Below are 18,783 nucleotides of genomic sequence, written 5' to 3' on the forward strand. Positions count from 1 at the left end.
TCAGGTGCACACCAGGACGAGCTCCAAGACGCGCAGCGGCAACACCGATGCATGGCGTACAGAGAAGAAGAGAGGATCGTTTACATATATTACGAATGTGAGGTGAAAGAATAATTTGGGGGATTTAGCGAAACCTTGAGATAAAAGAAACAAGAAAGCTCATGGAGACGCACCGGACCACAAACCCTTGCTCTTAAAACTGGCATGAAGCAGCAGCAGCAGCGGGGCGAAGACCTCTCATAGGTAATTTTTTTGCAGCGTTTTAAGTTCATCTAAAGAGGGGGAAAAAATAAATCATGAACTTGTCGGAGTCTGTGTGGCTCTTGGAGGAGCCGTGGAACCTCAGCAGAGCGCACGAGGAGGACCAGCAACTTTTATTCGGGATCGGCACGGATAATTTCATCACGCTGCTGGTTTTCGGGCTCATCTTTTCGCTCGGGGTGCTGGGCAACTCCATGGTGATCACTGTGCTGGCCCGGAGCAAACCGGGGAAACCACGGAGCACCACCAACATATTCATCCTCAACCTGAGCATAGCAGACCTGTCTTACCTGCTCTTCTGCATCCCTTTCCAGTCCACCGTCTACATGTTGCCGACGTGGGTCTTGGGCGCCTTCATTTGCAAATTCATCCACTACTTCTTCACCGTGTCCATGCTGGTGAGCATCTTCACCCTGTCGGCCATGTCCGTGGACCGATACATCGCCATTGTGCACTCCAGAAAATCCTCCTCTATAAGGGTGGCGAGGCATGCCCTGATCGGGGTGGTGGTGATTTGGATACTCTCCCTGGCCATGGCTGCGCCAGTCATGTATTACCAGAACATTTTTCACAGCGGACAGAATCACACGTTCTGCTGGGAAGTGTGGCCCCCAACCCAGAAGAAAGTCTATGTGGTTTGCACGTTTGTGTTTGGTTATGTGCTGCCTCTGCTGCTGATTTCCTTCTGTTACGCAAAGGTAAGGAGAGCTTTTCGCACGGGCCATGGAATGACTGTGAACATTTTTGAGCAATCCAACACTTACCTCTATTTCCTTGCTTACAGGTTTTAAATCACTTGCACAAAAAACTGAGAAATATGTCCAAAAAGTCAGAGGCATCAAAGAAAAAGGTACGTATTGAGCTGTCCTTTGGAGGGGTGAGAGTTTGGCCATATGTTGGCAAACTTGTCCGACTGTAATCAGGAAAAAAAAACACACTAAATACACACTGGATAAGATAGATAAAAAAAATGGGATGATTTGTTACCTGTTGACTTACTACGAATATGTTGGATTTAAAATAATAAACAAAATACAATAAAATAAAATATGACTCTGAAATGTCAAAATTTTAAGTTCATCTGGAAAACAATTCAAGTCAAAAAAACATTTTTACAAATAAGTCACCACCTGAACACTTGAATTCAGAATTAAACAATGAGCTGCCATGATGATAACGTTTCCAATGAGGATGAATGATGAAAAGCACACATATGGCACACTCGAGCAAAGTGGGTCTAAAGGGCGATGTGCAATCAAACCACCCTCTAGCCTTCATTATACCCGCTGGATTCACGGCCATCTAGCTTCAGAGCCAGTTATCTGCTCTTGCCCGCTTGATTGTCTGTCTGTCTGTCTGTCTGTCTGTCTGTCTGTCTGTTGTCTTTCACAGCCGGTCAGTTCAGCAGCACCGTCCAATAATGGCCTTGTGCTATGAAACCAAGGAGTGCAGACTGCTGGCCTGCCGCTGGGAGGGGAGGAATTGATGAGAATGTGAATGTACTTTGATTAGCATCATCCCAAGATACATGCTTTATTGACTGAGGCTTAAAACAGGTATTTCACATACTCATCCCACTGTACAGAATACTGATGGAGAATACGCAGGGGAAATGTTACACTGACAGCTTTGTGACAAACAGTCAGCAAACATTAAAGAATACATCATTTAACCTGGTAGGATAGCAAGTGTAAAACTACAACTAATGTCAGAACGGACTGTTTACACACACACACACACACACACACACACACACACACACACACACACACACACACACACACACATATATATTAAATCTGAGTAAGGTATCAACAACTTCAATCTAAAGGGTTTCTGCCAGAAAAGCTGTTAGGCTCTGCGGCAAAGTGTGTATTTGTGTGTGTGGGTGGGTGGGGTGGGGGGGGGGGGGGGGGGGGGGCTAAGGACTGAGCGGCTTGTCACTAAAATGAGAAGAGCTGGATAACCATAATAAAGTTGGCTAACTTCGGAGCAAATCTATGGACAATGAATAATATGTGTGCATTAGGAGTCAAGTGGATCAGATCATTTTTTGTTCTTTTTTGTGTTCTATTAACCCATTTAATCACAATTTTCTTTCCCAGATATGAAAATATGTAAATCGTTCATCAATTGCAACCTTTTGAAATAATCAATTAATTATCTTTTTACATTTGCATAGAAATGTAGATGAAAAAAGTGTGTTTCATGGTCAGTCACAATTAGTGGTGGATATTGTGAGGACGTGTATAGACTGAATTTACATATTCCTCCTTAAGTCATCAGAATTCTTATATACCTCAGACCAGTGTCTTGAGCAAGACACTGAACCCCAGTTGCTCCAGATGGTCAGGCCACTTTGCATGGTGGCTTGTTGCCATCGGTGTTTGTCTGCCTGAATGTGATAAAGGGTTTTAAAGGGCTGTGCACAAAAGTGCTACATAAATGTAGTCCATTGAGTTTGTCTAACAAATTCTAAACAGACTCTCGCCTCTTAAACTCATAATATTGGATGATACATCTTGTTTGTTTAATCCATGAAAAGAAACTAGATGCCCTGTTACTGACGACCTGTCCAGTAGGGGCGTAATGATAATCGATTCAATGATCCAATACAAACGATGTAAAGTAAAAACATCAATACATATTGCCATCTTAAAGATACGCCTTTTATTAATAATTCCCAAATATTCATTCCTTAACATTCAAACAGCGCAAACATGAGACATGTTGCACTTTATAGTGAACAGCAGGATATCTATTTTTTATTATTTTTATCAAAAAGAATAGATCGTTTCTCTTATCAATTTTCTTATTTAATAGTAATAAAACTGGACATATGACATTTTCTCATATCGATCTGAAATGAATCAAATCAAAACCGTATCTTGGCAGACTTCGTGATACCAGCAAATATTGTATTGTCCAAATAATCAATAACATATCTTATTGTGATGAAACTTGTGATTTACGCCCCCAACTGTCCAGGGTGTGCCCCGCCTCTTCCCCAGTGTCCACTGGGATTGTCTCCAGCACACTTTGGATAAGTAGTTAGAGATAATGGATGGATAATAACCGAAAACATGAAACATAAAAAACAACACGTTGCGGTCTTACGGACGGTTATGTGAAGAACTATTTCTTGGCTGGGAGCAGTGATTTCCTGAAGTCTAATGAGGTTAGCATTATTAGTACGTTTTGCTAACTAATGTCACAAACGTCGTTCATTGTCCCAGACAATGAACATTGCTGGTGAAGAATTCGGGGAACCTCTAAAGTCATCTCTGAAACTAAACTAGGTCGTCTCAAAGGAAAATCGTGACTGTTCTGAATCAGAGTATAGTGTTAACAAATAGTTATGAGGTTACAGAGACCAAACTGCTCGTCTTTGACCGAGATGCTCATCGAGTGTTATCCTGTACTGTTACTGTGCTAATTGGATAAACTGTCACTCAACAACACACAATACATTCTCAGTGGCTTCAATGGTATTTTAAAGGAACATTAAAGGAACATTTAGAAAGTTGCAATTTATTTAGCAATATTGTTAGTTTGATAGTAGTCGTTTATGTCCCAAAAATGCAACTCAAACCCACATGAGAGTCCGACTAAACACCTCACGTATGGGGAGCCAATAGGAATGATCCCCAAAAGTGAAGTGCATCATTTAGTTTGGTGGCTTTTTTGAAATGTTCAGAGTTCTGAGTTAGTCCACTCAGGATGCGACAGGAATTCACGTCAACACAATGTTGTTTGTTAGGGAACAAAAACTAGCTCTTGTGTTATCTGTAAAAGAAAGACTTTGCTAAATTACCCAAACTGCAACCTTACTGATGTTAGGTAACAGTTGTTATAGCTAGAATTAAACTGTAAGCATAAACCTCTGTGGTGCCTTTCACCTTTTGTGGAATTTTGCTTATCCTTGCCCTGTTGTTATTTGTCTTTTCTTTAAATTGTATAACTGACTACAGTACATTTAGATTGTATGGACCCAGCAGTAGAGGGGACATGCTTCCCCCTATTTCTTAGAAGCAGGTGGCGAGACATTACACATTGCACCTTTAAGGACAAAAGCCTGTCTTGTGTCCTGATGTCCTGCTTTTACTTTCACCACTTGAATACATTACTGAACTGTGACACACAATACGATTGATCATTGTTAACTTAATATATCAATGTCAAAAATACATCTTGACAGCTTTTAATCAATGAATTGTTGCGCTGCAGGGACCGGCTATCTTTCAACAGAACAGGATCACAAGTGGAGACAGAGTGGGTGGAGAGGAGAGGCTAAAAGGCATGAATTTTATTGGTTCTGTCGTCCCGTGTTGATGCTGCTGTTTGTTTTAGACTAACTGATGGCTCTCAGGGGGTTGAGGTGAAGATATGAATGTGTTATGGAGGCAATATAAACAAAGCATGGTTATTAAGTTGCTGCTCTGTGGGAACCTCTCCCTGGATACTGTGTCTTTGCCTGTGTGTGTGTGTGTGTGTGTGTGTGTGTGTGTGTGTGTGTGTGTGTGCACATACGTGTGCTTGCATAACATGGTGGGGCTGATATCTCTGCACAATTTTGACCCTATCGCCTGTGAGAATTTGAATGATGATCATGAAGCATTTCATCAGCCTGCACACACCTTTGCACATGTGCGTTGTCGTTACTGTCGTACAGCTTATCAACGCAGAGCTTCGAGCTACAACTGCACCCACAGTTAATTGTCTTTATTGATTAAATGCTTTTGGCTACTTGGGGCTGCGCAACAAGCTGTAAACACAACATTGATATAGCACCGTTTAATGAAGTTATTAATGAGAACCTGTTAGCAAACAGTTGCCCATTTACACATCCAGCACACAGAGACACATTAGCATCCTGTTTATGGCCATGTGGTGAAATAAAGTCTAACATCCACTCTCTGTTTTACCCTCAATCAACTCATGGAGGAAATATCTGGCTCTACAGATCCTCTCCACTATGTTCACCGTCTAGCTAGTCCCTAATTTGACTTTGTCTGTCTGCTATGTGGTGATAGGCAGGCAGTGCACAGTGGGATTTATTAGCGTTTTCACTGAAAACAGCTGCCAAAGACTTAACAAAATTAACATAAGCCTGTATTTCCAAACATGAAGTGTTCCCACATTCACCAACTAAAGCAGAACACATTTTTGTGTAACATTCAGAGGGTCTACTTTTCTATTCTACACTTTTAACATTGTTTTGTGCTTTTTGGTGCAAAAAACCCTCTTCAACCCTTCAATACAAAGAAGTTCTGCTGAAAAGTAACTTTCTGAATGCAGTATGTGATTCTGATGTGTAAAATGACACACAAAGACATTTTACACTTCTATGTGACGTAGTAGTGCGGACATAAAAGATCACTTCTCGGAATATTTCACTTACTAGATATGTAATGTATTCAGTGAATTGTTGGAACAATCAGAGATAGAATTTGGTAACACTTTATTTGAAGGGGTGATAAGACTGGCATGACACCATCATGGACAATAAGGAGTCTTTATGAACGTGGTGTTGTCATTAAGCGTCATTCGGCCAATTATGTCAATTTTGATTGCAATGTTGCCATTGTTTGAGGCGTCTTTATTGTGTCGACTTGACATTAACCAAGACAACATAATCCGTCCCAAACATGCCATAGCAGGCCTAATTATCAGACTTAAAATAACTTATTTGGCTTTATGTGTTAGCATAACATTAAACTCTCAGTTCATGAGACCAATTGTGTCATGAACAACAGAGGAACCATCAAGACTAAAGATGCCTTTCACTGTTATAGGGTCAGTTTGACAACAGGGAGTATAGTAGTAAAGTGATGTATGGAGTGATGGATAGATTTACTTGCTGCTAAAGTAACCGCTAATTGCTGCTAATCGCAGTTGCCGTAAGCCATCAAAATGATCTCTGTCGGCCGTGTTCACTGGTAGCAACAAGTAAACTATCTGTCCATCACTCCATAAATCACACCCTCTGGATATTCTGGTATGAAAATATTGGTGGGGCCACACAATAATCGTAAAAGAAAATGTATTGATGCAATCCAAACATACCATAGTTATATCAACATTGAAACAACCAATAAACTGTGCGCAAGTGAGAGGGGGGGAGACACCAATATATCACCAACAGCAGTGATGACACAATTCCATCAGAATAATGCCATTTAAAATCACACAGTGAAGATTTGACAACATATTTTATCATACCAACATATAGGACCACCAAAGGACAATGTTAAAGATCTCTTATCATCAAATGGCCTACCCATGACCGAAACAACACCAACATGAGGACAACAGAAACGCAAAGCAAAACGCATGCAGTGAACGGCGCACTGCGACTACATTTCAGCCAATACAGCAGTCGATACATTAAACAAGACTTTTGACTCGCCGATGAAGTTCACTTCTTGAAGAGGAATGAGGTGCGGCGGTCCTTCATGTGTGCAAACGTCTCTGTGACCTTGCTATTAAAATCCAACAGTCCATGGATGAGTTAATTTTCAATAAATAGCATAGCCAGGGCATTCAACCATTGCGCTCCCATTTTATTCCGTGTAAATGTCTTTATTCCTTTCAGAGTGGAGACGTTTCTCTCTGATTCAGCGCTGGTCGTTGGTGTTGTGATGATGATTTGAAGAAGCGTCACAGCAGGTTTCAGACAAGGACTCCTGGAAGTTGTTTTCATGGAATGGACTTCAATGGAGAAAGTGCGGCGTCGCCTTTGCTCGGTTCACTTTGCTGGTGGAGGGTTTTCAGTTGTGCCTTATTTGTTACTGGCCGTAGTTTAACAGCGCATTCAAGTTCAACCTCTGGAAATCATTTTACAAACTTTGGGAAAAGTTTGCAATCAATTGGGTTTTGCTGCAATCAAATGGTCATTTTTAGTGAGCCTCTCCTCCACTTGACTTGACACGGTGTCGCAGGCCTTTTTTCATGATTGCACACGTGTTGGTTTTCCTCTTATTCCCTTCTGCTCCGCTTTCTCGCACAATCACATTGGCTCGTTCCCTGAGACACCCTACATTCTTCTTGAAGGTGCCCATCCCCTGGTTGATGCCAGCCTCATCAATTTCCTGTTTTTGCAGTATACATTGTATAGAATATCCACTTCTGCCATGAGCTCAGAAAAAAACTGCAATAGCTGTAGGAACAGTTGAATGGACAGACCATAGGCCTCGTTGTGACTTGCAGGACACATCCGTGGTCTCATCTGCCTGCACAGCAATGAAAAGTGCATCTGCCAGCAGTTAAGCAACCTCATCCATTGTACATGCAATCCAAGTGCCCTTTAAATAGGGTTGAGCATCGTAATGCTTTCTTAGCCTGGAGTCTCCCTCGCTCATAGTCTTAAATTTGCATCTAGAAATGCCAGGGTTTAATGAGCCCTCGTCACGTCCATGCAAGGCAATTTCGCACTTTCCACAAAGTTTTGTAAAGGTTATAATTCTGCCAAGAACATGCCTGTTTTCTTCAGTCTGACGGTTGTGTTGTTTAATGTCACGTCTGTACGCACCGTCAAGCTGAGAGGAAACGTTCGCTGTTCCCAGTAAGCCCAACTTAATGGCATTATCCACATGCGATGCACAACTCTTGTGTTTTACCAGCCTTCCTAAAAGAGGTTTCAAGTCTTTAAATCCACTTGCTGTCCAGACAGTTTCCTCTCCCAAAAGAAGACATAGAAAGTAGAACAGAGCTTTTTTTGATATGCTAGCAGTTAGCCAAGTTTTCCTTTTGAACCTTTTTTTTTAAATCTTGTCCTTCTTGAGATACGATCAAGTCATCGGGTCGATGTGGTCCGAAACGTTTTATTTCCAATTTTTGCTCTAGGGGTAATGTGCTAAATCGTACTGTAGTTAGATATTCCACATTAGTCATCACTACTGTTGTAACGTTAACGCACGCACAATATCAGTTCCTCTTTAGCTAGCAATACGTGTACACCCATTAAAATCAACCAATGGGATGCTTATAGGGTCCCTGGCCATCAACACGTGCACATTTAAACATTTACACATTTACACACTACAAATCAATATTTTTCTAGAGTAGAGATTTCATTCCGACTATGATGAAAAATTGAAGAAATCTATGAAGTAGAAAGTTTGCCATTATTGTGTCTGAAATGTAGAAAGGCCTATAACTTCTTCTGTACAACAGCGCCCTCTAGTGGGGCCGTACCCCAGGGGCCCCTAATGCAAAAGCGCCAATGAGTGTTACCCAGAATTCATATGGCATATGGAGCATCGGGCACTGTGTGAATGAATGTTGTTCTGTGCTACTCAAAGGGAAATGCAGTGGAACAATTGAAAAAAGTTAGATTCCGTTGGTCATGGTAGAGTCTGGCAGCTTCAAATACGGCAGCAACAATTCAGCATCTAAAGACTGTCAGTCAAATGTCAGTATGTATGAATGCATTTATTCATGTTCATGATTCTTTATGACTCTGTAGATTTCCCTGCTCAGTGTGTCACTTCACACTTAAATCAAACCAAAACCATGGGATTTCTGATAGTTACAACATGCTCAAATGGCTAGATTGGACACATTGTATCATGTTTTATTTGTCATTTCTAACTTTCCTTGAACAAAACTACAGAGGAAGCAGCATTTCTAGTTAGTTTGTGGCTCCTCTGAATTTATTTATTCAATTTTTTTTCCTTCTAAATGCAGTGGAGGGGCATGACAGCATGTAATTAGTGTTTTTATAATGACACTTCCCAGCTGTAGGCTTTAGCTTTACCAATAGTCTTGCCTGGAAAAAACAAACATCCACCACTTTTCTCTTAGACATTCCATAAAAGTGATTTGCCATCATTGTCACATGAAGTTTCCAAGTTTTATATATCTGGTTATCATCGTCAGTACACCCCGTTTAATTGTATCTAATTGTTGTGTCTTGTATAAGGATCGGTTCTATTGTCGGTGGTAACTGCAAGAGAGAACATGTCCTGCTGTTTAGAGCAGCGGAGCAGAATGATCTCAGTCTGTGCAGATCTCTCTGTCGTATTCTGCCAGTATACAGTCACTATTCACTTTAAACATTGTTTTCTCCTCATGGAGTTTTCTTTTAATTATTCAGTAAGAATATAATACATTTTATTACTTACAAGTTAGCGTTAAACCTATAAAGAGCCTATAAGCCGAACACGCCTTATGGATGAAAAGCTCCTTTAATATGTAGCTCTGGAGACGTACAAGACTGGAATGAGATGTTCTATAGTGTATGTATAGTATTTACTGTGCAAGTGATATGATATGAGGGTGATGTAAACATCTACAGGATTGCTGAGTGAAATGTCAACAGGATAATGTGATTTATGTGGCGCTAGTCAGTTTAATTCTGTCACGGGGTGTGGAGGTGGACCCGAACGCAGCACAGACCAGGGAGTATGGGTGTAAAGGTTTATTAACCAGGAAACCAAGGGGGAGAAACAACCAGAGCACAGCGGGAAAATCCAGGGAGGGCGAGGGTGGAATCCAGGCAGGAGGAGATAGGGCAGGGCAGGCAGACTGGGGAACCAGGAGGATGAACAAAACTGCGGGAACAGGGAGACAGGGTCAATGCAATGAAAAACACTTGGGGGGGAAAAAACTCTGACGCAGCCAAGAACGACTAACCACCACGTGAGCTGTAACAACGACCTAGCGAAGAGTGGATGAAGAACCGGGGTAGATCTACTGTTGAGTGATGAGTTGATGGAATGCAGCTGGTTTGACTGGGCAGGTGAGGTGAATTGTAATCAGGAAGCCGGGAGGAGACCAGGTCGGAGCCCTGCCCATACCACACACACACACCCACACACACACACACACACACACACAGGACAAGCAGGAGGCACGGCCTGGCCGTGACAAATACAGTTTCATAAGCTTTTTATAAGGCTCTGAATGAGAATTGGTTTAAGAAGGAAATACATCTAATATTCATCAATTAAAAGCTGCACTTATCGTTGATTACACAGGTTATATGTTTTCATATTAACAATGGATGAAATGACAATGTGCAGTGTGAAAGGGGTCGCTCATAATAACAAACCAATAGATTATTATCACCAAGTCAATCAGCTAAATTATGGATCTGTGCATCTTTTTACACATTGTTTTGGTTTTTCAATCCGCAATTTATTATCAACTTTGTTTCAAGCGCCAGCAGGCAGCTGTTTTCGGTGAAAAGCGTGGAATCCAATAGTTACCTCGCACCACATGGCAGATGAACAAGCTTAGTCACTAGCTGGTGAACATAGTGGATTATTTAGGAGCTTAATAAGAGACAGATATGTTTCTCAGGAGTTGGTAAACAGAGGAGAGAGAATGAAACACAACTCCACATAAACGCTAGTGTTGCTCTGTGCCTGCAGGATGTTTGAAATAGGCAACTTCTGCTTAATTAAACTTTTGCCATGATAACACAGATAATATGCCAAAACAAAACATTAATGTAGCTTTAAGGAAATATTTTGCGACTGGCATGTTGCCCAACCTTTTTAATGATAAAATTGACTTAGCACCATGCTAATACATTTGCATGCACTAGGCTTCATAATGAAACATACTCTACATACCAGTAACTCAGAGTAGTTGATGTGCTGAACGCAGGTGAACTTCAGTATTTATTTTTTTGTATTCATCTGCTGTTGAAAGTTAGTTTGAACCTCATAGTCTCACTTTGGCCAGGAAGTTCACTGTGTATTAAAAGATAGTAATCACGGAGTCATTCAGTGAAAGTAATAGAAAAATGATATCACCAACTACGCGTGAAATTTGTAGTCTGAAGATGATATACGGCAACATTTTGGTGTATAGCAGCACACGGTGGAATGAGAATAAAGACTCAAGCAGCCACAGAAGAAAAGCTAACTTTATTCCCTTATCCTGAATGTGATTTAACCCTGAGTACAGCATTGATATTCTCACTGATGTCCCTGCAGGCACTGACTAAATCCCTCTCCCACTCCTCTCTCTGTTCCCAATGTGTGGCTCCCAGACTGCTCAAACTGTCTTGGTGGTGGTGGTGGTGTTCTGCCTCTCTTGGCTCCCTCATCACGTCGTACACCTGTGGGTGGAGTTCGGGACCTTCCCGCTGAACCAGGCCTCCTTCGTGTTACGGGTGGCCGCCCACTGCCTGGCGTACAGCAACTCGTCTGTCAACCCGGTCATCTACGCCTTCCTGTCAGAGAACTTCAGGAAGGCTTACAAGCAGGTGTTCAAATGCCAGATCGGCGGCAGGGACTCCGCGCTCAACGACGTCAAGGAGATCCGCAGCAAGGCGGACACGCCGCCGTCGACTAACTGCACCAACGTCTGACTGACGAAGGTGTGGACTGTGACATGAAAATGAAGTGTGGCGACTGTCCCGCTGAAACGCAGTGTAAAGTCATGGGGACAGAGCCCTCAGACGTGAGTGGGGGTGTGTGTGTGTGTGTGTTTGTGGTTGTTTTCTTGTAGGTAAGTATGGTTGCTTGGATACTGCTGCAGCCATGCTGTTCCACATGAGCGCTGTTCATTACACCTGGACCCGAGGGGAGGAGACAAAGCCACTGAGGCTTCAGGGCGTGATTATTCACTCTGTGATCGGTCTCTGTTTCCTTCTTTCATGATAAAAAACCTGTTGAGTGTGAACCTCAGGAAAATGATCCTCTCTCTTAAACTCATTTTGATTGGAGACATATGTCACATCACCATATATTTACAAGCCGATACATAAAAAAAAAAGACGAGGTCATTGTACTTTCAGACTCGGAAAGTATTAAAAATCTCAGTTGGTAGACTTTTTTTCAAGACTATTATTGCGTCATATTGAGTGACAAGTGTTGTTTGAATGCATCTTCTCTGTCTGAAGAGCAGTGTTGGAAACTGTTTAGTAACATTTTACAGAATTGTGATTACTTTCTTTTTTAGGAACAAGCGAGGGATTCAAATTGTTAAATTCAGCAACGATGACACCAACTAGTCCCAGTAACGCTCTGTTACTTTGACGCTTCAAGGGTCCAACCTGTTTGCTTTCTGATGAGGAACTAGATGGTTGGATGTGCGTTCAGTGGAGAAACTGGTCTGGGACATGTTAGCTTGGATAGCTTGATGCGGGGGGGGGGGGGGGGGGATAGCTATAGCCTCTTTAGAAAGAGCAGAAATGCGGCTCCTGGTGACTCCAAAATTGTCGCAAATGTACATGTTGTAAATTCAGACAATTTAATGTTGTAAATTAAATTAAATTACACCGTTCAGAGTTGGAGGGCGTGTGAACGGAACTACAACGATGCACTCAGATCAGTCAGACCTCAGGTGGCTGTCTAAATGTATTCATTGCACAAAGCTCTCTCGTTGTTGACTATTTTAAAGATGACTGATTTGTCATAGATTTTGGGCAAATTAAGACCAAAAACAGAGCGTGAAACAGCGTGAAACTGCTCATCTCCCCTCACTTCAGCAGTTTGCCCTTTTGGAGAAATTCAACAGTTACAAGGACATTTTACTTGGGCATAGATGGGTGGCAAGGCAAGGGCTCGGTGCTTCTGCTAACTCATCGGTCAGGCTCTTCATAGTTTCCTTGGGCAAACAAAAAAGGGCCGACGATGTCCTCAGTGTTGTATATTATAGCCGGTTACCGTGGTCGCTATAGGATCTCTGTCCCCTTCTCAGAGACCACAACACATGAGCCATGTTTTCCATGTGAGTGGGTGGCACTGGTCAGCAGGTGTCGCTGATTGTTACCATAGAAACCTATTCTCCACCACGGGAAAAAGGCCCTGAAGGAGTTTTGACATCGTGGAAAAACAGCTTTTGCAAGTGCCTCCTCAATTATAGTACATTTTCAAATTTGCAGAATTCAGCCCAGATTACAAACACACACACACACACACACACACACACACACACGCATATGTATATATATGACAAAAGGTTGCCACTGTAGATAACAAAACAAAAAAAAACTACCATTGCCATTGAACCCAGGATGATTAAAGCCTGCATTTTAACTTTGCTTGTTAATATTATGAACACTCGAGCTGATATTCACGTATGCCTCACAGGGATACAGTTTTCATGTTGTGTTGTGCTGTGTGGGCTGTTGGTCATATACAACTTGATGCTTGTTTTGCACCCTTTCTGGTAGCCATCTTTCTAATCATAAAGTCAAGGACTGTTTCCGCCGAAGAAATGGAGTTGATGGCTTTGCTGACTATAGCGCTGACTGTGCAGATGGTGATGCTCATCCATGCCCACACATGGACTGAGGACATTATTTTAAGGGGGACATGTGCATGGAAATGAAGTCCAAGTGGTGCCAGGGACATGTCTGTTTTTTCGGCGAGATTAGGGTGGACACAGGTAATGTGAATTAATGGCATTTCTGTGGCAGACAATACACATGTGGAACACAAATAGAGTGTTGTTTCGTTCACGATACCCATGTAAAGAGCACAGGAACAAAAGCACATCTTTTCAGCAAAACACTTCAGATTCCATCCATCCATCCATCCATTATCCAAACCGCTTATCCTGTTGAGGGTCGCGGGGCGCTGGAGCCGATCCCAGCTAACATTGGGCGAAGGCAGGGTACACCCTGGACAGGTCGCCAGTTCATCGCAGGGCACTTCAGATTCATGCCAACATATTACAGTGTAATTATGTACTATATAAAAGGTATCAGTAGAATACGTCTTATGGATGGATTACCTAAAGAGCTGCCCTGGCCTTTATCGACAAAATATCACTCAAAGAGACACATCCTAACAAGAAGAGACTCAAAATGAGCACAGACTACTACAAAGAGACACAAACAACCACTAAGAGACACAGTATGACTACTATATATTAAAGTGTTACCTTTAAGTTTGCAAATACAACTTTCTAGACATCCTTTCAGGTTGTAGTGGTACTACTGTAGTGGTACTAATAAAGGTACTCTTTCTTTGTGGAGGTTTCTTAAGGGATTCACTTTTTTATTTTTCATTTATTCATTGACTTAGATGATACTGTTTGTACAGCTTTTCAGTGCTGTGTGTGTTTTACTGGGGTGGTCCTGGTGTGTCTTTTCAATCGTGTTAACTGTATAGATTCAGCTGTGCCGTTTAAACTAAATGATTTACCAGAGGAGGAAAAAAAAGAAGATTTGCTCGTCTGTTTTAATCTTTCTGTGCTTGAAAATGCAACATGTAAGAAACAGTTAAGCCTCTCTGAAATACTCTGTATCTGGATGGTATTTTGAATTATAGCCAGGCTTTTGATTGTGTCTTTATGCAGTGCTACTTATACCATACAACTCTATTAAACGTTGTGCATTTCCTTGAAGAATTCTTGCTCTTCCGATATTTGCTTTTTTTTCCAAATGAAAATCAAAAAAAAAAGGTGTTCTCACATCTCATTGTGGCCTTCACTAAAGGAAGCTTTTCTTCAGCCTCACTGACACAACACAACAACCGTCACCTCCCTCACTGCCACAACGGGAAAATAACTGATTCCCACCAGTTGGGTTCCCCTAAGAGTTGACAAGCTGATTACACACTTGTGGAGTACATTTCCTGGCATCAAATCAACCCAATGATCCCTAAGAGGGCTGAGAAAACAGCCTGTCTTCCCACGATGCCTTGTACTAATAAGGGGTCTTTAATAAGGGAGCTTTCAGGACAAAGAATATTACCAAAGAATGGATTTTGTACATGGGAAATAATCTCAGCCAAATCATATCAGAAACAGCTGATGGAGCAGTCTTATCTACTGAAATATAATTACACGAGGGACATTCACCACCACTAACGTTTTTTTTTTATACTATAGTGAGCATGTGACCCATCCCTGTATCAGGGAACAGTGGGCTGGCCATGACAGGCGCCCAGGGAGCCATTAGGGGGTCAGTGGACTCAAGGACACTTCGACACAGAACACAGAACACACGTCCCGGCCAAAGAACCTTCCGGTTACCAGACAACCCTCTTAGCCCAGTGAGCTAGTCGCCCCCTTTTAACATTTGACAAGAAATGCAGAGAATGAAACCACATGGAATTCAATTTTTTTACAACACCCTGTGTTAGTATGATCAATGTTATTCCCTATAATGATCAGTGTTATTCCCTATAAGTTTATGTAAGAGACTTTTGTAAACCTTTCATTCATTATAAGGGTATTTGTAAAGCAAGCTGCAAAATGAAGGATATTCCCATCAGCGTCGGCTGTACTTTGTGTTATGGCTAATTAGCTAATGTTAGCGCCACCTTAAGTGCTTTTGTTTTAATAATCTCAACAGCTGCCACCACATTTGGTACAGATATTTATACCCCCTCAGGGATAAATTGCCACAAATTTGTCCAATACTTTTTCAAAACAAATGACTTTCCATGACTCTCAGTGGTACTTTGTGTTTACTGCTAATTAGCAAATACATACATAGCTGCAAGCTACTGGTGACACACACCCGAATGTTTGACTGAGCTGTCTGCGATCGAGCTGCATTGTGGGTAATGTGGTCACCTGGACAGCCAGGTTTTGACAAGGAGCATCGATTTTGATACTTTTCTTTTTTAAACTGCATTGTGCAAGCTAAATCGGTGGAGTACAATTTTAGGTAGAGCCTCACAAAGCTACACACACACACAAACAAACAAACACACTTGCTTCCTCCAATAAAATAAGGTTCAGCTGTGAGCACTTTGAAAATTAATCTATCGAAATTGTTTCATGTAAACCTTTGATAGCGTTGCTCAGTTTTCTCAAATGTTCGCCAAGAAAACTTTGCCTGCATACATTAAACACTGAGGCAGCAAACACACTGTGGACGGTGCAGCTTTGAGAACAATGCTTTGTTCTGTTGGCACTGGGCAAATTCAATGTGATTTATGCAAAGCACAGCTCTGCTGGCCAATTCTAGGTGGTACTGTAGATGAGCACATTGTTTTTGTCTGTCCAATTCATTATTATTCAACATGGTTGTTTGGATAGCCAGGCTGGCTGACAGTCACTTGGATTTGGATTCTGACGAACAGAATGTGCAATGGAACAAAACAAAAAACCTCCTCACTTATCCAATTTAAGTTCCAGAATTTTGATTTGTGTCACAGTTCTTATCCATGTTCGTTTTTTAAGACTTTTTGGGAAGTTACTAAACAACCAAACTAATCATCCTTCAAGAAGAGAATATATATATATATACATATATATATATATATATATATATTATATAGATGGTGACACAAAATTCCATTCTCAAATTTAAATAAATAAAGAAAGTAAAGTTTCTTTAAAATTTCTTTAAATATTTATCATTTTCAAAATCCACATTGAACCGCTCTTCACATGGACATAATGAGATCCACTGCCAAATTATTCAGAGCAAACATGGCCAAATTGCCAAGTTACCATATAACAGGTTGGTGACAAACAGTGAAGCATTTAAATAGCTAATCTTTCAAACAGAGTCCGGCGCAGCGCTCACACCACATGAAACTCAGCGGGGCTACATTACATCACTTTCGGCAAAACTTCACGCATGACCCACCACTGATCTGAAGAAGAACTATGGATATTGTAGGTTAATGTGGCCTTGATGATTCAGATTTCACACTAGAACTGCATAGAGAGATAATGATTCATAACTGTCCTTTCATTAAAAACTAATGAACGGATTCTTCTTCCATTCAAGAATCGTGAAGAATACTCGTCCCACCTCATTTTGTCGGCCTTCTTTTTACATAATGCTTCATATTTCTTTCTCAAGAAGAAATTGCTCATCCTACAATTACATTTCGAGATGAGCACAAAAGCTAAGTGCCTGTTACATCACAACAGGATGAGAGACAAAAAGCACACTCTTTGCACGCTGAAGAAAAAAAACACTCACGTAGACGTAAAAATACCACTCACTCACTCACTCATTCATTCACTTGCTCACAAACACGGTGCTCACTCGACCCACCTATACGACTGTGCAGCCTCATTTCCTCAAAATGTGCTGTTATCTAATTGACATTGATGGAGCGAGAATGGGTTCGAGTTCAGCTTCACGGAGCAGCGGGGACGACTGAAGATAAAATATCCAAACAGAGATATTATATTATTTGAAAATATTCATTATAATTCATATAAACCGCAAATTCCCTAATACGTACATCACTAGTTTACTTCATTTTTAACTTTAACACTATTAGCTTCTACAGTGTGCATTGTTGTGCTTAAGCTGTTTGTGAAAAAATGCCAAGCAAGCACAAGCGTCATGCAAAATAGATTTATTCGCTTCCAAACTTTTTAGAAAATGATGTGCTTTGAGTTGTTTCTTCCCTTCCTGCGCCTCAGGTCCACATAATTCTGTGCCAATAGTAACAGTAAAATATGGTGCGTTCAGTTTGGGAAAAAAAGAAGCAGAAAACCGGTTTTACTGCCTCTGCAGAGAAGGTGAACGACGTGCTGTGAATGTTTGTGTTCTTGTAATTATGACTTTGTTTTTCTTAATTTAGTGAATTTCACTTAAAAACAAAAACATCAAGAAACTACAATCAAGAAGCAGAAGCATTAGTGTTGGCAGCTCTAGAAAAACTGTCAACCAATATATCATTTAAAAAAAACAACATATATTTGTGCTCTAGATAATGGGACAATATTACACTTACAGGATGATTAGCTTTCTCCCTTTGTTGCATTGCTTAAAAGGTACAGAGCAAGAAACCCAGAGTAGAAATAACAATTACCAAAGCTACATGTCTATTCCCAGAAAAGCATTAGGGAAACAGCATGGGCTTCACCGATGGGTGAGAATGGGCTTACTCACTAACACTCAAAACCAAAAATATGGGCACACGCGTCTTTGACAGCCTCAGAACTGCAGAAGACTCTTAAAGCTCAGAGTGTGTGCGCAGCGAGCGCCTAGTAATAATAAAGAAATGGTCCTGAAAGGATCTGAAAAGGCCCCCCCGATGATGAAGTTAATTCCCTCTCCTTCACTCCACTTCCGAGGCAACAGCTCCTCCCAGTTACCCTGAATGGAATAAGGCAGGACTGTTAAAATGCCCTGATAATACCTGAAACATAGTGACCACAGACCTCTCCACGACACCATCCATTAGAGTTATTTTATTTTCACACACAGTGATTGAGGATATTGACGGGTTAACTTTAAGGTGTGCTCACACCTAAATGCTGCAGATTTTATAGGCAGCATGATTGCTAAAATTACAGATTCGCTCTGGAGGATGCAAATGAAGGCCTCACACACCTCAATAACTAGTGGATGGCTTGCCTTGTAATTTGGAACATGTATTCATGGTCCTGAGAGGATGACTGCTCATGAGTTTGGTAACCATCACATCTGCGTAGTGAGAGCGCTCTGGCACTGCACTGTGTTTAAGTCACCGGCATGTTGGAGCTCAGCGCTCAATACAAAATCACTGTATCGACTGCGTGCATACGTAGACTTGAATCCTTTAAATGGCGAGCTGTAACGATTCAAATAGAAACTACCTGTTCCGCCAGCTGAGACGCTTCCTGTTTACACAGACTGTTGACACTTTCTGACAC

General features: G+C 41.4%; 1 protein-coding gene across 1 annotated transcript; it reads left to right on the plus strand.

Annotated features, from left to right (window-relative positions):
- The first annotated feature begins 296 nt into the window (after positions 1-296).
- LOC142955076 (galanin receptor type 1-like) lies at positions 297-11,584 on the plus strand. Its single transcript, XM_076096429.1, has 3 exons — positions 297-959; positions 1,046-1,111; positions 11,264-11,584. The coding sequence occupies exons 1-3, from the start codon at positions 297-299 to the stop codon at positions 11,582-11,584; spliced, it is 1,050 nt and encodes a 349-aa protein (XP_075952544.1).
- Positions 11,585-18,783: the final 7,199 nt, after the last annotated feature.

This window comes from Anarhichas minor, unplaced genomic scaffold, assembly GCF_050575085.1.
Source record: "Anarhichas minor isolate MPS153535 unplaced genomic scaffold, ASM5057508v1 ptg000022l, whole genome shotgun sequence".
Classification (NCBI taxonomy): domain Eukaryota; kingdom Metazoa; phylum Chordata; class Actinopteri; order Perciformes; family Anarhichadidae; genus Anarhichas; species Anarhichas minor.